The 22475-nt window shown below is 39.7% G+C and overlaps 1 protein-coding gene across 2 annotated transcripts; it reads left to right on the top strand.

The window, feature by feature from the left end:
* The first annotated feature begins 381 nt into the window (after positions 1 to 381).
* Positions 382 to 8862, top strand: PRPF38B (pre-mRNA processing factor 38B). 2 transcript variants are annotated; one of them, XM_047726306.1, is made up of 7 exons: positions 532 to 663; positions 994 to 1144; positions 3477 to 3545; positions 3836 to 3987; positions 4067 to 4127; positions 6325 to 6548; positions 6821 to 8862. In XM_047726306.1, the coding sequence occupies exons 2-7, from the start codon at positions 1094 to 1096 to the stop codon at positions 7680 to 7682; spliced, it is 1419 nt and encodes a 472-aa protein (XP_047582262.1). In that variant the 5' UTR covers positions 532 to 663; positions 994 to 1093; the 3' UTR covers positions 7683 to 8862. The 2 variants fall into 2 exon arrangements, with proteins under 2 accessions (XP_047582261.1, XP_047582262.1); XM_047726305.1 differs by lacking the exon at positions 994 to 1144 and having other exon boundaries at positions 382 to 663.
* Positions 8863 to 22475: the final 13613 nt, after the last annotated feature.

Below are 22475 nucleotides of genomic sequence, written 5' to 3'. Positions count from 1 at the left end.
TAGGAAGAGGAATTTCCAGCCCAGCTGGGCGTCTCTGATTGGCTGCCGGCTCAGCTTGGAACTCTGGGGCGTGTGACGTAACATCCGCCGGGCCCGCCATCTTGTTCCCAGGGGCAGTTGGCGGAAGAGATCGCGCTCGGTGGCCGCCGGTTCGCCTTCTGCCGGGAGTTCTCGCGCCCGCGTCTCGGCGTCTGCTTTCGATCCAGGGTCCTTTTGTCGGCGTTCCCGTTGCCCTCCCTCATCCAGCTGGGGGACAGCGAGGCGGCCCCCTGTCCTGACGGCGTTCCATGGAGTAGGGTCCCGGACCGTTGTCCCGAAGAGCGAGATCGAGCTTGGCCCCCTCCCCCTCCCTTCTCCCTCCCTCCTTCCTTCCGCCGCAACATGGCTAACAACAGCCCCGCGCTGACAGGCAACTCGCAGCCGCAGCATCAGGCGGCCGCGGCCGCGGCCCAGCAGCAGCAGCAGTGCGGCGGTGGCGGCGGCGGCGCCACCAAGCCGGCGGTCTCGGGCAAACAGGGAAATGTGCTACCGCTGTGGGGCAACGAGAAGACTATGAACCTCAACCCCATGATCTTGACCAATATCCTGTCGTCGCCTTACTTCAAAGTGCAGCTCTACGAGCTCAAGACCTACCACGAGGTGGTGGACGAGATCTACTTTAAGGTACGAAGAGTCTAGGCCTGGGGTGGGGGTTGGGGGACCGGGATTGGGAGGGTTAAGTTCCGAGTACGGGTTAGAGGAAATGGGCGGAGGCGGCCCTTGAGGTCTTGAGAATTTGTAGGTGCGGGAATGTTGATTGGGGGGGGGCGGTGGACTGTAGTCGGCCTGGGAGGGGTCAAACTGGGGCCGCCCTCTCATTTCTTTTTCAGATTTTTAGGGCTGGGAGAGCCCGCCACTATTGAACTCTCTCCTCCCCCAATCTCCTGCCCACCCCTGGGGGGAGTTGGACGGGAGGGGTGGGGGAGGGGGAAAGAGTAACTGAATCCTCTCCAGTTTCCAGCTTTAAAATTATTCCTTTTGACGTGGATCTACTCAGCGCCAACTTGTTGGTGCTTCTCCCGCTCACCCTGGGCCAGGGCGTGTATTGACTTCAATGTTGGCCTCGTGTTGTTGGTATTCTCTATCCGATCCTGACAGGGAAATGGTCAGTGCGTGTGTCGGGTGGGGGCGGGAGGGTTGAGGGTGGAGAGGTGCCAGGGCAAGAGGTGTACAGAAGGCCTGGAAATTTTCCCAGCAGGAAGTCAGGAGTAAGTGGTCTCAGTTACTTGTGCATTGGGCTTGTTTAGAATTATCTGGGCCCTGGGCTTCTGCGGCAGGGTCGGTGCTGGCTTGGCTGTGCTGGGGAGCTCACCTGGCGCCTCCTCACTGCACTCTTGTCTCAGTTCTTGTTTCGTTAGCAGGATTGACTCAGTCTTGCAGCGAGGCTCGGAGCAGCCCAGGGTCGCAGGTAGAGGTATGCACTATTAATCATGCTCAATCGCCATAAATGCATTTCCCTGATTAAATGAACGGCTAATTAGGTATTTTTTGGCCATTGGTTTTGGGCTTTTCTTCACCAACTAGATAGGTTTTCTCCACTTCCTTGCAAATTATGTAGTTTTAAAGCTATCTTCCAGGCCTCTTAAGGTTAATTAATATTTAAAGGAATATTAATAATAGTCTTAATCTTTTAGCGAGCGCATCTAACAGAATACCGTCTGTTTTGTGTATTTGACTCCTAAAACGTTTGACAGACCACATATTTTCTGTGATCTGAACATACCTGTAGAGGTGCTAGCAAGAAGAAATTCTTTATTTGCCTTTAGGTTATATTTTGTCCCCAATCCCCCCCACCCCCCACACACCACCCCATTAAATGATTAGGTTATTGAAGAATTTTGAGATACTAGTTTTTGATAGAAAAATCGTAGTTTGAGAATACAGTTCAACTTTGGGTATGTAAAGTACACTGAAATTTTCTTATCCTTTTACAAGAGTATTGTAAGTGTAATACTATGAACTAGGTTTTTTATAGCTTTTAAAAGGTAAGGCCTTTTTCAGTATGGATACAGTATGGTGAATATTCTTAGCTTTGTTAATTAAACTTCAAACAATTGAAAATTGGGTTCCTGCTCTTTCTGTAGCAGGTTCTGTTTAATAATACAGGCAGATGTTAACGTGATAGAGGAAAAGCTTGTTTTCTCAAATTCAGATACTGTGTTTTGAAACAATTCAAGAATGTACTAGAAATTATTTAAATTTAGTTATAAAACTAAGATCCAGTCTTTGTTATCAAGATGTCCAGATTAAATAAATCATTGACATATGTAGGCTTCTAGTTCTAAGTTGATTTCGTGTTGTATCCACCCCTTTGCTAGCCTTTAAGGAATTGAAACCTCTTTCATACAGCAAACTGGGGGACGGAAATAAAACCGTAAAGCAATGCTGAGCATAATAGTGTAGTGCTCACATTTAAATGCATGCTTTTCTGTCTGAAGCCACAGAAAAAAGATGATAAAAATGTAACCATTGGTGGGGTAAAAAAAGTTTTAGAAATGCATACTGAAAGAACAGAACTTTATTTTGATTTTGTTTTAAGTTAAGAAATAAAGATTTTTCTAAAAGACCTTGAGTTATATGTTATCGAGTTAATTTTCTTTGCCATTTTTAGGTAAAGTATGTGGTTTTTATAGGGTACTCAACAAAGATGATACTGTATCGATTATATTTAATATAATGACTAGTCACTCAGTTTTTAACAGTTTATATTCTGGGGAAAAATTGAATTGGTTCCTGTAATTAGGCTGAAAATAAATTACTAACAAGAATTATCTGTATAGGTGTGGCCCTTGTAATTTCATCTCTAATCAGGAATGAACATAATGCCTGTTCATGGTAAAAAAAAAAAAAAGTACAAATGAATTTCCATAATTTTGCATTCAAAGTAACTTGTTACTGTTTTAACATGCATATACGTCAAGTCATTTTTTAAAAATTTTACGATATAGAATTTTAAATCACCATAAAATTAAGGGTATTAAATTTTTTTGAAATAAATACTAAAACTTCATTGATACTTTTTGCTTCAAGTTGGAGCCTTAAATCCATTTTAAAATGAGAATTTCTATTGTTTTAACAACTCATAAAAAGATACAAAATTGATATAACATCAGATATATTTTTGCATGTATATGAGACTCAGAAATCTCTTGGCTCCACAAGTATCAGCTCTCTACAAAGCTATTTTAATGGGATTTCTGCTCATAAAACTGTTGAGGTTTTGTTAAACTCCAACAGTTTTATTGGTGCTCTTTAAAAGCTCAGCAGTTTTTGAAAGATGGTTTACATGTAAACAAAATATATGCATCATGTCAAAGTAATCAGCTTCCAAACTTTTGGGAAAAGCTGCTCTATTAGGGACTTGGGTTTACTTTAATCATAGTTTTTAAAAAAATTAGAAGTATGAATGTTTGTTGTGTTCCTCTTTTCTATTTCAGGTCACGCATGTTGAACCATGGGAGAAAGGAAGCAGGAAAACAGCAGGCCAAACGGGGATGTGCGGAGGGGTAAGTAGAAGTACGTGCATTTTTCAGTTTTTCTGTGTCTGATAACATAAGTTTAAAATTAGGAAACTAAAAGTAACAGTTACTCAAATGACAGTTGGCACAGCGTAGAAGTTTGTTTTTAATCTAAATTAAAGTGTCTAGTGAATGGGGTTAGAAAGTTGCTGTTTTTATTAATGCTCTATTCTTAGTTCTGGGTTATATCTTATTATTAATACCTAATGGGATTAATAAGTTGGTGTTAAATATTTGTTAGTTATTTTGTTACTTTTTCTTAACTGTTTCCCCTAAAGGTTCGAGGTGTTGGAACAGGAGGAATTGTTTCTACAGCTTTCTGCTTGTTATACAAGTTATTTACTCTGAAGCTAACTCGTAAGCAAGTGATGGGTCTCATAACACACACAGACTCTCCATATATTAGAGCCCTTGGATTTATGTATATAAGGTAAACATGCATTTATCTACATTTCCATTTAACTCCCATTTTAATTCACATAAGCCTAATCAATCTGTTGTAATTCTAGGTACACACAGCCCCCTACAGATCTCTGGGACTGGTTTGAATCCTTCCTTGATGATGAAGAGGTATGTCAACAAGGGTAATAATTAGTTTTCTTCTGATTACTCTCATGTAAAAAGATAAAAAATATCTTTTATTTATTTATTGGAAGTTTAATGTTTTTCAGGGTTTTCTGTACTTAAATTTATTTCTCTCATATTTTTGGAATTGCTGTCCTTTTCTAAGACTTACTGGATTTTTATATGTCTTAGATTAACTTTCTTAAATTTTCTCATTTCTTAATTGTTTAAATGGTTTTGGTAACTATTGCAGTTTTTTTTCTTTCTAATTGAGTTTTGTATATGGTATTGATCTTGACTTGTGCTGTTGATAGTGACTTTTTAAGTGGGCCATGCTCAAGATTGAGGTGTTAAGACATGCACATACAACACTAATTATAGCGCTTTATTCTCTTGGAACTTCAGCTCTCTATGCTCTAACTGCTTCCACGAATTAATACTCCCACTTGCACAGGAGTGCAGAATTGAAGAGGTGGGTGGGATTTAAGTAGTGTGAGAGTTCAGAGGATTTATTCAAAGTGATTAAAATACTACAATTTTTGCTTTCTGACTCCTTTTTAATATGTTATACTTATTTATAAAACCAGACGAAAACCCTAAAATTAGGTTCTTGTTTTTAATTTAAAAAATGTTTTTTTAAAAAAGTAAGCTCTATACCGGGTGTGGGGCTTGAACTCATGACCCCAAGGTCAAGAGTCATATGTGTCTAAGACTAAGCCAGACCAGTTCTCCTTTTTGTTTAATTATAAATGTAGTTTGTCACTCAGGCTTAACAAGGTTGAGCTTGTTACATATGTTCAGGAAACAAAATTTACTTTCAGAAACATTGCTGTGTCGGATTTAAATCGTATGTATTAATATGCTTACAGAGTGAAGTCCAAGATCTCAAAAAGTACTTAGCATATACCTGTATTGTCCATACATGTGCCCCCACCACTTTATATTTTAAGATTCATAAAGTAAATTTTGAGTGCTGCACTTCAGTAGTCTCATTTAAAACATTTATCCAAAGAATTTGTTGAATTAAAGGATAGTTGAGATAGAGATCTTTCTAGTGTATTATTATGTACAGACCTAAAAAAAAGTCTCACTCTTGTAGACATGGAGAATTTTTGTCTGTGTTTTTTTGGAAGGGGCTGTTCACTGAACTATTTGTATTTCTGAAGAATAAAAATATGTATTAGGTGTTAAATCACAATCTTTAAAGTTGCTTTTCTTTTTAGAAGAGATTTTTCAGGCCAAAGGACTTCTCTCTTCTATATTTAAAAAGCATGTCCCTCTTCATAATTGGTATTGCATTAGGTTTGTTTCTGAATGCTTCTGTTTAATCTGTTTTTTTATTGTATTTACAAACCTAAGGATCTCTATTTAAGCTAACTTATTGTTTTCTTCCTTAGATATCTGCAGCGATTATATTTGGAAATACTGTATATCTGAACACTTAAGTGTGTGTGAGTGCAAGCAGTTTTACCTTTAGCTCTTGTTTTCCTGTTTAGATAACAAATCTCACTTTCCTTGTGTGCTTGCACTATAGGTTTGGGACTGACAATAGCTGACTAACATGTCCTGAGCTGTGAGAGGGCATAGCAAGAAGGCCTTCATGCGGTAATGACCCTTTTCAGAGACAATGGTCATCATGGATTATGCGTTTCCAATTATTTGTTCATTTATTTATTTTCTACATAACTCTAAATTAGAAACCTCACTGCTTCATGGCAGTTGGTTTGCTATTGCTTCCAGTTTTATTAGGGCTTCATTTTATATTAGAGCTGTTAAAAAATACTCATTAGACAGGATTGTCTGAAGTAGTTCATATGTAGTTAGGCTACAGTGTTAGGAATGATGTGTGCAAACGTGTCCACGAAAGAAATACATAATTAGTAGGTACGTGGAATGTTTATTTAAGTTTATTGTTCCACAGAGTTTAGTAATATAAGGGGCTGTTTCATATTCCTGTTAACTGAGTGAGATTAGTATACTTCATGCCCATGAGGCTGCAGGATTTGTTCTCACCTGCATGCACACACTAAGCCCAAATATTTCTCTGTATCATTCATTACCAGATTAGTAGGGTACACAGATTACAATTTTTGTTAGAATTTTTTGTATTTGAGATTCCAAAGATGGTAATATTTTTATAGTATACATGTGTGTGTTGAAATTAATTTTTTTGACGGCTAGGGTATCTTTTGTGTTTTTGTAGGACCTAGATGTGAAGGCTGGTGGTGGCTGTGTAATGACCATTGGAGAAATGCTACGGTCTTTTCTCACAAAACTGGAGTGGTTTTCTACCCTGTTTCCAAGAATTCCGGTTCCAGTTCAGAAGAATATTGATCAACAGATCAAAACCCGGCCTAGAAAAATCAAGAAAGATGGGAAGGAAGGTGCTGAGGAAATAGATAGACATGTTGAACGCAGGCGTTCAAGGTAACATACCTCTTGGAATTACTTTTAAAATAATCTTTGTACAAAGGTCCTTGGAAATCAGTGGCAAACTCTCAAGAAATTCTGTGTATGCTGTTCATTTTATGAGTTTGTCACTTTTAACCCCAAAAGTTCATTTTTTTCTGCCTTTCAGGGTCTTTAATTGTTCCTAACATATCTGTATATGTGGGGAATCTAAATGAATAAGACAGAAGTTAAATTTTTAGGATTCGTTTTATTCATTGACATTTTCTTCTTCCTTTCTTAAATATTAGGTCTCCAAGGAGATCACTGAGTCCACGGAGGTCCCCAAGAAGATCAAGAAGTAGAAGCCATCACCGGGAGGGCCATGGGTCTTCTAGTTTTGATCGAGAATTAGAAAGAGAGAAAGAACGCCAGCGACTAGAGCGCGAAGCCAAAGAAAGGGAGAAAGAAAGGCGAAGATCCCGAAGTATTGATCGGGGGTTGGAACGCAGGCGGAGTAGCAGGAGTAGGGAAAGGCATAGAAGTCGTAGTCGAAGTCGGGATAGGAAAGGGGATCGGAGGGACAGGGATAGGGAAAGAGAGAAAGAAAATGAGAGAGGTAGAAGACGGGATCGTGACTATGATAAGGAAAGAGGTAATGACCGAGAAAAGGAGCGAGAGCGATCAAGAGAACGGTCCAAGGAACGGAGAAGTAGGGGTGAGGTAGAAGAAAAGAAACACAAAGAAGATAAAGACGATAGGCGGCATAGAGATGACAAAAAAGATTCCAAGAAGGAGAAAAAACACAGTAGGAGTAGAAGCAGAGAAAGGAAGCACAGAAGTAGGAGTAGAAGTAGAAATGCAGGGAAACGAAGCAGAAGTAGGAGCAAAGAGAAATCAAGTAAACATAAAAATGAAAGTAAAGAAAAATCAAATAAGCGAAGTAGAAGTGGCAGTCAAGGAAGAACTGACAGTGTGGAAAAATCAAGAAAACGGGAACATAGCCCCAGCAAAGAAAAATCTAGAAAGCGTAGCAGAAGTAAAGAACGTTCCCACAAACGAGATCACAGTGATAGTAAGGACCAGTCTGACAAACATGATCGTCGAAGGAGCCAAAGTATAGAACCAGAGAGCCAAGAGAAACAACATAAAAACAAAGATGAGACTGTGTGAAATTTTTTTTGTAAAAGTGGATCACATTGAATCCTATAAATGTTTGATTAAATCTGCTTTCTTTTTTCCTCCCAAGTTGAAATTGTGCAGTAGTTAACGCACTCTTCAAGCTCCCTGTAGGCTGCATTTTCATTTCCTCTTTTGTGTAGGGAAGTGCCTTTGTAATCCCATTTATTGCATTGATGTTTTCACCCAGTTGTTGAGTTTGATACATGATGCACAGATTGTTCTTGCATTTTTATTGTTTAATTGTTTTTGAGATGTACAGTCTGTACATATGTCCTGAAAATGTTTTAATTCCTTTGGCATGGTTGCCATGTTGGTTAAATTTGTATAAGGCAATAAACTGCCACTAATTCTATTTTTGTTCTGTAGGTGTGGGATTATGGTTTGTGTACTGAAGTTAGCATGGCTGTGCTTTTCATAATAGAATGCTAAAGACTTTGAGAATGGATCTTGGATGTCTATTATAGGAGAATTTTGTTTCGGTGTACATGAAGGCGGCAGTTGTAGGATTAACATTCTTGTCCACTGTATATTATCTTGGAAGGCTCTTGTTAATATGTTACACTTAATATTCTCCACAGTTAACTTTAGAGAGATTCATGACAAGTTAGTTTCTGATGCAGAGGTTTCAATTAGGCTGTGATTTGATCAAAAGTCCTTTTAGCATTCTACCTCAAAGGGACACTGTTAGTATGCCTAAAATTTATTCACGTAGTTTTTCTTTTTTATTTGGAAAAATACATGACATGTAATCTTTTTCTTGAATTTCTCAGATTTTAAAGTACTATATTAAAGGAAAAAATTAATGTCTAAAGCCTAGCATTCTTGCAGCAACCCTATACTAACGTGAAATTGGGAGAGGGTGGGGCAGATGAGTAGAGAAATAGATTCAAGCCTCAAGCTTCCAAAGCATTTTTATAAATGGGAAAAAACTTAAATTATGAAACAGCTTGGTATAGTGTCCTTTTTTTAAAATTCAAAACTTTTTTTATTGATAATGAAGATGGCTGTTTGAGTTTTTAAACTTAATCTAGAACAGAGAAATATTAAAAAGTAATGCTGTGCTGCATTATTTAAGATTATCAGCAAATTATTTGATAGATTGTTCTTATGACTTGTATTCTGATTACAGAGAACGATCATGAGTGTGGAATAAATACTGGATTAAATCCTTTATTCTGGGTGTTGGCTTTTCCCCCATTTGTCAACATTTTTTTTTTAAGTATTTTTATTGTGGAAATTGATAACAGTGTTAGAGTCACACTTTGTGTAGAGGGATGGATATCTCAGTGCCCAGATGACAAGTGAATTTTAAACGTGTAGACTAGAATTGGACATATGTGATAGTCAATAATCCTTACTAGAGTTCTTAATATTGGCAGTTCCCTCTGTTAGTGAGTGTTCTGTGTGTCATTAGGTGGTTCTTTTGATTGGGAAATGACTTTTCACATCAAAGGTGCTTATTGAGATACTTTGCACTTACTTGGATTACATGTTAGAATCATTTAAAATTTGGACTTAAAGTAAGTTTTATAAGATAACTCAATTTTTTTAGAACAAGAAATTTGAGGTGCAAGGTGATGTGTTCAGTCAGTGCCAAGACGACGAGGAGTGTTCGAGACAGTGTCTAGCATATTAACATGTTTTATCTCACTGTTTATATTGGCCAACTTGGTGGGCACTCAGCAGCCACCTTGCAAAAGTGATACTTGGGGCAAACAAGTACATTTGGAAGAGTCCATATGTGGGCTTAACATTTGTACCTACCTAACTCCAGAAGAATCTCATTAAATGAAGGAATTCCTCTCTGAAAAAATGCTATGCTTTTTTTTTTTAAATAAGTGGAAGATTCAGTCATCTCGCCTTTTAATTGAGCATCAAGTGAATTGACACTAGACATAGAAAAGTGTTTTCAAGTAATGAAAGTAGATTGATCTTAATTGAAAATATTTTTAGCATTCCTAAATGATGGTGCTACTCCTGAATACAGTTCCCTCTGAAATGTTAATTTAACTGTATTTTAGGTAAAGTGTGGAAAATTTTATTTCCAGTAGAGGTGAAAATACTATCATAAGCTGTATTTGATTTATGATTTTTAATGTTAAATTTGCTCTTGAACATTTCGATAAGTAGTAGAACATGTTAATAATACTAATTGTTGCCAAATGTATGCGTGGTTTAATTTGGAGAGTGGCTTCCTGAAAGACTGGGAAGACAAGTGACTGCAAAACTCAGAATTATTTCTTAAAACATGAGCAAACTTGAAAAGCTTTTGATAGAAAGTTAAAAATAGCAACCTCCATCAAGTGTTTGTTCTCGGCTTACTGAAATGACCTCACCTTTTCATGTATTAATATCTTTCATCTGTTTTCTAATGTTCCATTTGCAATTAAATACATGGGCCAGTATATTCTCAATCTTGAAATTTTAATATAAAATCTTCATTTTAATGCCCAGTTTATAATCTGTTGACTATAATGCCTTAGTTCCTCTGAGGCAGTGGTTCTTAACCTTTTGAGTTAGGGGCTTTTTGGGAAATCTAATGAAAGCTACTAATCATTTCTAGAAAAATAAAAGTACTGTAAAATTGCATGCAATTTCGAAAGAGCTAAAGTGCCTTAGGGCTTCTGTGCTCTTAATTTTTTAAAAGCTTTGGTTAGGTGAACAGTAGTAGTTGGGAATGAATAGCAAGTTTAAGTTCCTGAGAGTACCAAAGGCAGTAGTTTCTGGATTTTTTGTTTCTTGGTTTTTTGCTTAAAAGGTGAAATGGTGGGGGGGGGGGACCTTAATGGTACTCAATTATCTACCCCAAAAGAGTTGTCTTTCATGAATAATAGTCGTTTAATTTGGGCAGAGATGAGGCTCAGACTGGCAGTCTATACACTTTTCAACTGATTCCAGTGTGCAACACAACTGACCAGTTGGCTGGTTCTCACTGGTTATATTGGCCAATTAATGAACTTTATTATTTTTTTAAGATTTTATTTGCGATAGTGCACATGTATGTGCAGGGAGGAGAGGGAGAAGCAGGCTTCGCCCCTGAGCAGGGAGCCTGAAACAGGACTTGATTTCAGGACCCTGGGATCATGACCTGAGCAGAAGGCAGATACTTAACAACTGAGGCACCCAGGTGCCCCTGGCCAACTAATGGACTTTAAATTAGTTCAGGTCCTAATCTGATTCTGTCATGGAAATGCTGTAGTCAGCCTTGAGCAACTAATGTAATTATGGGAAGAGCTTATTTTTATGGAAAAGGAAACTTCTTCCTGATCGACTGTCTCTGAAATTCCTTCCATCTGTCTGGTGGGATCTCACAGCACTTCACAAATACTACTGAAGTGACACTTCATTTTAGGATCACTGGCTACCAACATTTGTTACTGTAGGAAGCATGACAGAGTAAAAACTGAAAAATGTTACATAGCCCACTTAAAATCCATTGTTTCTCAGACCATTGATAGTCAAATTTCTATCACATAGTTTTGATCTATAATGTTTTGCACAGATAGGGTATATTCAGGGTGGGGAAAGTTGTCTTCAGCATGTTGCAGAAATTGAGTTCTATTTGTTCAGCTAGAACAGTTGACCCTAAATCAATTAGTTGACCCTAAATCAGGAAAAGAGACATCATAAGCTTCCCTGATGTGCAAATACCTAAAATCCACTAGTCTAAAGCTAATTTTCCTTGGTCGGTACTTGGTCTGGCCATTCTGAAGCTGAATTATTTCTCCATTGGGTCCTTGGATTTAGTCACTCCCTGCAAATTCCACCAGCCCTGGCCTCCTGACATCCCCAGTAAATATACAGTCTAAGGGAGAGAAAAAGTGCTTGCTGAGCAAATGGAAGAGAAGATCTCTTGCCTTCTCTACTCCCTCCTATTTAGAAATTCTGAAGTCATCAGTGTTCTTAGTAATAGTACCAAAAGGTGAAATTTTAAGTGCTGGACCCATGCAGCCAGTCCAGGTACTGGTTCAGTGAGCATTCCTTCCAGAATGATTCCTCTCTGATCCCCGTTCTGGGAAGTCCTGGAAATCCCAGGGTCCTGAAATCAAGTCCTATTTCAGGTTCCCTGCTCAGGGGGGAAGTCTGCTTCTCCCTCTCCTCCCTGCTCATACATGTGCACTCTCGCTGAGCCTTGTATAGGGACTGCCACTGACTGTGGACATGCAATTTATCAGTTTACTCAGTTCCCAAATCCCTCTCTGTTCTACTTTGTGTTACTGGGGCTGTGCCCTCCAAACATTTCTTTATGCCTGTTAGCACTATGTTCAACTTGTCAGGAGAGGGTACTGGAGGGATGCTGCAGAAGAAAGGATCTTATCCTGGGTCTGGTGTGTGTTCTTTTTTCTTGCTTCTGCACTGTGGGGGCTCAGGGCACCTCCTGGAAGAGTGCTTCCCAGCAAGTGCACCAGTCCCCCTGCCAGCTTCCCAGCAAGTCTTCGGGCAACTTTCCAGCAAGGCTCTTTGTCAGCCCAGTGGGTTGCTTCCAAACTAGTTTTGTTGACACCCTCTCCTCTCCAGCCCTGCACTTTAGTAGCAAACAGTGGGTCACAACCACACCCTCTCCAACACTCTGACTCTCAATCTTACAAAGGAACCTGTTCCAAATGTGTTCCTTACTTGGGTCACTTGCCTTGGCTGTAGACATAATGGCTGCTCCTATAGCCACTGTTGCTGTATTGTTGAGTTCTCTTTACCCTTAGTAATTAATCCCCAGTGACTGAGTACTAGTTCTTTATATCACACTTTGCCTGTTCAAGTTACTGTCTCACGTTTGGACTGGGCCCTGACTGGTACAGTGGATTAAGATACCAATCATAAGGATACCCACCTCATTAGGCTGGTTGATAACCCCTAATGTAGTGTAGTATAAGTCACTCAGACCGTTAAGTTTGCTGAAAATGATGTGGTGAATCAGACCGACTTCTTGACCGAATTGTGACTGAGAACGAGGAATAGTCCAGTCCTTAGAAGAATGGACAAGACTTGTCTAGTTGTCACAGGAGGTTGCCCACATGGAAGAAATGGCACAATAAATACCCTCTAGCTGCCTGGCTTCCTGCTGACTTTCTCGTTGTCTTAGGGGGTTTTTTTGTTGTTTTTTGTCTGGTCACTGGATATACTTGTGATTTCTGCTTTCCTTAAGATGGCCTGAGTTGCTCTTCCTTGGGACCCACAAGCCTAACTGGTTTCTTTAATCGGAACCATCAGAGATCCCTGATCAGTGAAGGTCTGTCTTCCTGGCATTTCCTTGATATTTAATTCTTTTCTGTGCTAAGCACCAGTAAGAAAATGTCATCTACTCAACTGGACCTGGCAAAGAAGTCAACAAAGAAGTTCTAAGTGCAACTGCTTTTCCTTGGCAGAAATGGTCTGCCCAAGGGCAGAAGGGGGATGTACAGGTATGAAGAAAAATGGAGTATGAATTAGAGCCACTATCAATCTCACAGTGTCTAATTTTCTCCTGGACGATCAGTGTTATTCCATGTTCCTTCTATGGCACTAAACAACTTTTTTATTTCCCCTGTAATGACTATTTGAAATCCTCACTAGATTCTTAAGTCTCTTACTCCACCTCCATACTCACGCTCCCTTCATATACAGAGAATATCAGGTTAAAAAAAAATCCCTCAACTCAGTGTCATCTCTCCCCCAAACCACAACATTAGCTGCATTCACGTGTATCCTGTTTTCCTCCTCACCTGTCATTTTTTATCCTTCATTGAATGTTGTAAATTCTGCCCTACACTTTTACTTGTACATTTGTGTGGCCGAGATGGCCAACTATCAAATATCCATTCTTCCCTTCTTCCATAGCAATACAATGTTTTGACTGTGTATGCCTCTTTTTTCTTTCATCTTGACAGCCATGAGACCAACTTCTGCCTAATGGGATACCACAGGCAGCAGGAAACTTCCTTAAGAGTTTCTTGGCATAAAGTTCATCTCCCCCTCCCCACCCCCACCCTCACCTACCTGAATTCTGCTGCTTAGAACTTTGATATAACTGGAGCTTTATTTTTGGACCTTAGAAAAGAGAGCTTCATACTCACAATGACAGACTACAAAATTGAAAGGAGCCTGGGTCTCTGCAGACTCCCATGAAATAGGGCTGCCATCCTAGCCTTGGATCCTCTGCCTCCACTATTTTATATCAGAAAGAAACTTCTGTTAAACCACCTTTTTTATAGGTTGGGGTTTTGTTTTGTTTTTTGGTCACTCCCAGAAAAGCATAATCCTAACATTACAGTTTTGATATCTGTATGTACATACCAATGACAAAGCCTAAAATATTCAACATTAGCTTAGTAAAGGAGGCTGGATGTCAGGAAGCAGACACAGGCATTGTGAGCTAGAAAGCTTATGCCCCTTGATACGCAGCAGCCTAACATTTTTCTCTCTCTCATTAAGGTTTTTGTCTTTATCTTTTTTTTTTTTTTTGCTGTTTTTTTTTTTTTTTAGATTTTATTTATTTATTTGACAGAGAGAGATCACAAGCAGGCAGAGAGGCAGGCAGAGAGAGAGGAGGAAGCAGGCTCCCCGCTGAGCAGAGAGCCCGATGCGGGGCTCGATCCCAGGACCCTGAGATCATGACCTGAGCCGAAGGCAGCGGCTTAACCCACTGAGCCACCCAGGCGCCCCTTGTCTTTATCTTTTATTTTCAACTCTTCTCCAGGCCTTTGGATTCTTAAGGAATTTTCCTACCTAAGACTGTTTAAATTTTCCTTACTAAGACTGTTTAAACAAACTCGCTCTTGCAGCCACTTCCCCTCTAGGTGCCTTAGCTCCGTACTCCTTAGGACCTAAACTCCAGTGTTTACTGCTTTGCAGAATTCTGGTCCTGAATTACAGACAGCTGGCAAATTTCAAAATGCAAAGTTTTAAAGTAAATTTATGTTAAAAAAAAAAAAAAACAATTGCTTTATTTGTACCATTTACCCATGGAACTGCTCAGCAGTACCACTCATAATGATTTTGACAGCCACTAAGTTGACATTAGCCAGAACCCAATTCATAGCATAAAATCATTGTACCTTCAGACACTGCTTCTCTGTCTTCTCTGAACCTCCTACCTCCTCTAAAGCTCTTGTCATCCACTCTCCCACAGCTCATGTCATCCACAGACCTTGAGAGATACTCCCCTAGAATTTTAACACTTAGTTAACACATCTCCATACCTCTTTTCTCACGCTTCCTGCCATGATTCTTAGTGATTCCAATATCCACTGAACAATCTTTCCAATACTCAGAACTCTCAATTTCATGATCTCCTGACACCCCCCTCCCCCCCCCCCCAGTGATTTTCTTCCTCCACCTGACCTTACCTGCCAATTCTGATCGTTACATCCAAGAACTGGCCACTGTCAAGAACTGAAACTTGACCACAGTCTCCATTTCAAACATCCCATTCTCTCCCTCCTCACCAACTCCCACATTTTCTGTTTGCTTTCCTCTAATACCCTTTCCGCCACTTCTTTAACTCTGCTGGGCCCTCCAGCGTGTTGTCCCTGCCAGCCCTTCCCCCTGCATTGCAGTCCCCTTAGCTTCACTTCCTTGTCCACCAGCTTAGTTCCCCAGTCCTATATCACACATCACTTCCTTGTAAACACCTTGTATCCCTTGCTGCAGCCTCTCTCCATTGTACTTGTCTGGCAATTCCCTAATCCTAGTTAAATCAACCCGTAGCCTTCTTTGTGTCTGAGCACAAGCAGCTGAACATGACTAGAGAACATTTACAATTGTGCTGACTTAAACTCATGACCATAAACTTCTGGGACTCTGGGCTGCTGTGAACCTGAGCAGGAGTGCCTCTCTAACCTCACCGTCACACAGCGCTGGTGGGTGCCAAAGTGTTCCATTCCCCTCTCCCCTCCGGACTTGTCCTGAATTCAGGCCACAGGCACTTCTCTTCCTTCCTCTCCCAGTTCACTGGGTGTGGAAGAGGGTGCGACTTTGAGCCAGGCAGCTTTTAGCCAAGAGCAAGTCTGAGAGACTCAGGAGGAGTCGTCTATCACCGACACTCCCTACAGCTCAGAGGGTGAGTGCCACCTTTGCTCTACCAAGCCCTCCTGCTCCTCAGGGCCTTTGTCTTCCCTCTTCCCTCTGCTCAGCAAACTCTTTCCCGAGGTTTCCAAGGGCCCCTCCTCAATTCCTTGAGGCCTCTGCTCAAGCACCTCATTGCTAGAGAAAACTTCCCTGACCACAGTAAATAAACTCTGCCCCTCAATATTCTTTCCTGTTGCCCTACTTTTTCTTCAAAACATTTAACACCTGAAATAGTAAATACTTATGACTTTAGCTGCTTATTTTGGCCTTTTTCTACTAGAGTGTATGCTCCATGAGTGCAGGGCTTTGGTTCGGTTCTGTTTGTGTCCCCGGTGCCCAGAAGAGATCTGGCTATACAGTAAGTACTCAATATATACTTGTTGAATGCACAAAAATGCCTTGAATTCATAGTAGTTCATTTCCAGAACGCAGAGTGGCCTGTTTTTTTATTATATTTTTAAAAAGATTTTATTCATTTGAGAGAGAGGACATGAGCAGGGTGAGGTAAGGGCAAAGCAAGAGGGAAAAGCAGACTCCCCACTGAGCAGGGATCCCAGCGATGACAAGGGGCTCAATCCCAGGCCCCTGAGATCATGACCTGAGCCAAAGGCAGACACTTAACCTACTGAGCCACCCAGGGGCCCCCAGAGTGGTTTAGGGGAAGGATATCAGTGTTAGACTGTTTTTTTTTTTAAACAACTTATTGAAAAAAAAAAAAAAACTTATTGAATGTATCTGGCATACATATGTATTTGTGGTCCCATAAATATGTGTGTAGACTTCTATATAAAACAGCACTCCAATCTCACCAGGACATGCATACTTTTCTACATGTCATTCCTAAGAAAGACATGTAAAAGATCATATTTAGGCTAATGGTTTTCTCTCTTCCTAATCAGAGAAGTTTCTGCTTGACTGACCCACTTCTTATGAATGATGTAAGGCAAAGTCCTCCCCTCTTCCACATTATTGAACTTAACCCTATTTTATTGGGCAAATGGGGAAATGGACTTTGTAAATCTCCACATAGCTCAGCCCAGAATTCTGTTAGAAATATGGTAAATACCTCCATCCCTAACCAAGAAATCATTTTGTAGCTACTTTGTAGCTTATTTTTTAAAAATGTTCACGGGGCGGGCACCTGGGTGATTCAGTTGGTTAAGGGTCCAACTGTTGGTTTCGGCTCAGCTCGTGATCTCAGAGTCATGAAACTGAGCCCCAAGTCGGGCCCTGTGCTGGGCATGAAACCTGCTTGGGATTCTCTCTCTCCCTTTCCCTATGTACCACCCACCTCCATCTCCTCTCCCTCTCAAATAAATAAATAAATAAATGGTAATAGGAATTGCCATATAAGTAGAGAATCTCTTGGCTTCTAATTCTAATGGTACCTTTCTTTCTGAGGCTCCTGATAACTATTCTTTTCTTTTTTCTTAACTTGCTTCTTCGGAGTATTGAGCCTACCTAGATCAGGAGTGCAGTCAAGCAATTTTCTTTCTGAAAAGTCCTTCCTCCACTGTGTAGTCTTTCTTCTTTGTCCTTCTTAGTCCACTAGGGAAAAGTTTGTTTTTCTTTTTCAAATGTTTCATTTTGAAGTAATTATAAATGCACAGGAGGTTGCAAAGAAATGTACAGAGATGTACCATAAACTTCCTCCAGTTTCCATCAATAGCAGTAATATCTCGTGCACAATGGTACAGCCGCAAAGCCAAGCAAGTGACGCGGATACGATCCATAATTCTCATTCCGATGTCACCAGTTAATGCAGGCACGTGCACCCCTGCGTGTGTGAGTGGCTCTAGGCGATTTTATCACATTTATAACCTTGTGTAACCATCACCACAATCAAGTTGCTCAACAGGGGGCACCTGGGTGGCTTGGTTGGTTGAGTGCCCTCTCTTGATTTTGGCTCAGGTTGTGGTCGCATGGTCCTGGGATTGGGCCCCAAGTCAAGCTCCCTGCTCAGTGGAGAGTCTGCTTATCTCCCCCTCCCTCTGTCCCTCCCCCTGCTCACTCACTCTCTCTCTCTCAAATAAATAAATAAATCTTTAAAAAAATGATATTCAACTATATAATCACCATGAGACTCCCTTTATATCCAGACCCACCTCCTCCTCTCCCATCCCTAACTCCTGACAACTGTTAATCTGTTCCCTATCTCTATCATTACATTATTCCACAAATGTTACATCAATGGAATCACGAGGTGTGTATCTTTTTGAGATTGGCTCCTCATTCAGCATAATTTTGTTGAGGTTCATCCAAGTTGCTGTGTGTATCAATAGTTTATTTGTTATTCCTTCTTATTGATGGGTAGTAGTCCATGTTTAACCATTCACAGGAAAAGGCTTTTTATGTTTCAATATGAGGCAATACTCATGGTCTTTTTTTTAAGACTTGATTTATTATTTGCAGAGAGATCACAAGCAGGCAGAGAGGCAGGCAGGGAGAGCGGGGGAAGCAAGCTCCTTGCTGAGCAGAGAGCCTGATGTGGGCTCAATCCCAGGACCCTGAGGCAATGACTTGAGCAGAGGGCAGAGGCTTAACCCACTGAACCATCCAGGAGCTCCAATACTCATGGTCTTAGTCATATTCAGGGAATACCTGTATCTTGGTAGCTACTCATGGTATGCATCAAATAAATACCAAGGGATATATTTTTCCTAACTTATTTTTGAACATCAGAAACTTTTTCAAATATCAAATTTTCATGGTGCAAAACCATGAGTTCAATTATACCACAGCCAGATTCATTTAAAAAAAAACAACTGAAAATTTTTAAAATTAAGATTCCTATTAACTTTAAACAGTTCACTGGCCTCTTTAAGAAAGAAAAAAGTTGATGTCTGTGAAATTAAGTTTACGAAAAGAGAAGCAAAAATTTCTGGTAACTCCAGGAGAACTTATACCTGCTGGAAAATTATGAACCATCTTGTAATAAAAGCTTTCCGCTTGATTCATAAGCTCACTTAAATAGAAATTAGAATAATCCCATGTTTCTGGTAAGATGGGCCACATATAAAAAGATCCACTCCCAGATTAATAGAACTGGATGGCAATTTTTGCAAAAACAAAAGCAAAATGAAAACAAAAAAACACACAAGGAACCTTTGCAATAGTCATGCATCATTGTTAGAGGAGCAATCATTTCATAAATAAAAAAGAATCATGCTATATCCCCCTCATGAAATTCTCTTCCTTTACTTTCAAACAAAACAAACCCCAGCTACCTCCTAGGCTCAGTTCCAGACCCTTCTCTACAATTCTTCCAAACACACAGCCCTCTGTTCTTCCTCCAACTCATGACATCAGTGAGGTGGCCCTTCTCAGGTACTGCCATGTAAATATTCTGCTTGAAATTCTTATAATTGAGCATCTCACTGGGGTCTGATTTTCTCTCTGTTGTTTATTGCCATCTTGTTTTTAACAGCAAAATAAACCTGGAAACATCCCAAAGTACCACATCCAATGCAGTACTGATTACATAAGTTATAATTAGCCCTAAAGAATGATAAATATAAGCATATATTTAATGTTGTGGAAAGATGTTCATAGAACATACTAATGTCTATTATCGTACTATCATTGTCAAAGAGAAAACTAGCACTTCCCGTATATGTAACTATGATAATAACAACAAATTATACATAAAGAAGGAGAGAGATTTAAAAATTAACAATGCAGGGTTATGTATTTTCCCTTTCATTTTCTGGGTTTTTTTTCAAAAATTTAATGATAAACATGAGCAATAAAAACAGTAAAAAATTAATGTTACTATGGATACCTGTATATAAGTTTTTTGGTTTTTTAATTTTTATTTAAATTCAATTAACATCTAGTTCAGTATTAGTTTCAGAGGTAAAGGCCAGTGATTCACTCGTCTTATATGTGCCCTCCTTAATGCCCATCACCCAGTTAACCCATTCCTCCCCTTCCCTTTCCAGCCACCCTCAGTTTGTTTCCTATGATTAAGGGTCTTTTTTTTTTTTTTAAGATTTTATTTATTTATTTGACAGACAGAGATCACAAGTAGGCAGAAAGAGAGGAGGAAGCAGGCTCCCCATGGAGCAGAGACCCCGATGTGGGGCTCGATCCCAGGATTAAGAGTCTTTTAATGGTTTATCTCCCTCTCTGATTTCATCTTGTTTTATTTTTCCCTCCCTCCCCCTATGATCCTCTGTTTTGTTTCTTATGTTCCACATATGAGTTGAGATCATATGGTAATTGTCTTTCCCTGTGTACATACATTTTTGTATGGACATATGTTTTCACTTCTCTTGGGTAAATACTTAGGGGTGAAATGATTGGGTCATATACTAGGTGTATGTTGTACATACAAGTATGTCCAGGTATATATGTTATGTGAAGTGTTTATTCAAATCTTTTGCATATTTTTTAATGAGTTGTTTGTTTTCTAATTAGGTTCTGAGAGTATATACATATATACATAGATAGTTTAAAAATTTTTAATTAAAAATTAAGTATGTGATTTGCAAATATTTCCCCCCATCTGTCTTTTCATTCCCGTAATAGTACAAAACTTCTTGATTTTGATGAAGTCCAATTTATTAATTTTTTAAATGGATCATGCTCTCAGTGTGGTATCTAACAAATCTGCCTAATCTAAAGACACAGAGATTTTTTTTCTATTTTTTTTTTCTGGAAGTTTTATAGTTTTAGGTTATATTTAGGTCTATAATCCATCCTGAGTGAATTTTTTATATAGTGTAAGATATGGATCAAAGCTCATGTTCTTTGCATCTCATTATTTAATCATTCCAGTACCATTAGTTGAAAACAAATCTCTATTAGATTGCCTTTGATGAAAATCAATTGTCTATATATGTATGGGTCTATTTCTTGACTGACTATGCTGTTCCATTGATCTATTTAGTTCCATTGATTTATCCATCTTGATGCCAATCCTTATAATTAGTTAATCCTGTCTTAATTACTGTAGCTTTATAATAAGTTGAAGTCATGGGTGATAAATCCACTCCCCTTTACCCTATTTTGGTTGGAAACAGGTCAGACTGATGAATTTTAATCCCAGCTCCACCATGTCATACTTGTGTGATTTCATACAAACCAGTTAGTAATAATTACTCATTTATATACTTGTTTATCACTAGAATTAAATATTAGAGTGTTTGGGGCACCTGGGTGGCTCAGTGGGTTAAAGCCTCTGCCTTCTGCTCAAGTCATGATCCCAGGGTCCTGGGGTCTAGCCCCGCCTTGGGAGCCTGCTTCTCCTCCTTCTCTCTCTGCCTGCTTGTGATCTCCGTCTGTCAAATAAATAAATAAAATTATTTTTAAAATAATAAAAAAATTAGAGTGTTTGGATTAAATGCTTATAATGAGCTTGAACTAAGATGATGCCTCTGGAAATAAAAAGTACTGGAACTACAGGGTGGCATATGAGATGGACTCTGCTATCTTTCTCTGCACAGGGATAGCCTCTTGCCCTTCCATTTTTTTTTTTTTTAAGATTTTATTTATTTATTTATTTGACAGACAGAGATCACAAGTAGGCAGAGAGGCAGGCAGAGAGAGGAGGAGGAGGCAGGCTCCCTGCTGAGCAGAGAGCCCGACGCGGGACTCGATTCCAGGACCCTGGGATCATGACCTGAGCCGAAGGCAGAGGCTTTAACCCACTGAGCCACCCAGGCACCCCCCCCATCTTTTTTTTAATAGATATAATTGACAGATTACATTGTGTAAGTCTGGGGTATACTAAGTGTTGGTCTGATACATGTATTGCAATATGATTACTCCAAAAGCATTAGTTAATACCTCTATCACATCACATACTCATCATTTTTTTTTGTATTAAGAATGGTTAAGATTTAGTCACTTAGCAACTTTGAAGTTCATAATACAATACCATTGACTATAATCACTATGTTGTCCATTAGTGCCCCAGGACTTATTTATCTACTCATTATAAGTTTATATCCTTAAACAACATCTCTCCAATTGTCCTGCCCCCCAGGCCCTGATCTTTCATCTTAGATATTGAGGTTTTGCACCAAATTGCCCCAACTGCAGACTGATCACATTGTACTGCAACAACAACAATGAGAATGATAAAATAAAGGTGAAAAAGAATTTTAAAAACTGGTCAGGACCTCCCAGTTTAGGATGGTCATTCCATTATATCAACAGTTTTCTATGCAGCTTTGTAAAATTTTACTTCAAAAAAATTTTTTTAAAGAAGAGAGTGAGGCACCTGTGTGGCTCAGTGGGTTAAGTGTCTGCCTATGGCTTAGATCATGATCCCAGGGTCCTGGGATGGAGCCCCTTGTCCAGCCCCTCAGGCTACCTGCTCAGGGAGGAGTCTGCTTGCTCTTCTTCCTCTGCCCCTCCCCTGTCTGAGCTCTCTCTCTCTCTCAAATAAATAAATAAATAAAACCTTTAAAAAATTACTTTAAAAAAATGAAGAGAGCATTCTACATATTACCTTGAAACCCAGGTTACAGTAGCTTTTGGCCAGTTCGGTGGTGTTTTCTTCAGCTCTTCTTTTTTTCAGTCTTCGCAATACCAGTCCCTGCCAGTCTCCAAGCCCCCCCCCCCCCCCCCCCCCCCCCCCCCCCCCGTAACAGGTCAGCAGCACACTAAAGGGGAGGAGCTACTTCCCAGGATCGCTGCCCTGGCAGCCCAGAGACCAACAGTGCTGCTCTCCTGGGAACCAGAGAGGAAACTGATCACTCTGTTGTGTGCCATGTGAGCGCTATGTCCAACAGG

This window comes from Lutra lutra, chromosome 4 (assembly GCF_902655055.1).
Source record: "Lutra lutra chromosome 4, mLutLut1.2, whole genome shotgun sequence".
NCBI lineage: Eukaryota > Metazoa > Chordata > Mammalia > Carnivora > Mustelidae > Lutra > Lutra lutra.
The sequence above is the reverse complement of the archived record's forward strand: the minus strand, read 5'-3'. Positions and strand labels throughout refer to the sequence as shown.

Coding starts and splice junctions, on each gene's coding strand:
- PRPF38B (XM_047726305.1), top strand. CDS start 382: ATGGCTAACAACAGCCCCGCGCTGACAGGCAACTCGCAGCCGCAGCAT. Junction 664..3,476: donor TGGACGAGATCTACTTTAAG/GTACGAAGAGTC, acceptor TTTCTATTTCAG/GTCACGCATGTTGAACCATG. Junction 6,549..6,820: donor GTTGAACGCAGGCGTTCAAG/GTAACATACCTC, acceptor CTTAAATATTAG/GTCTCCAAGGAGATCACTGA.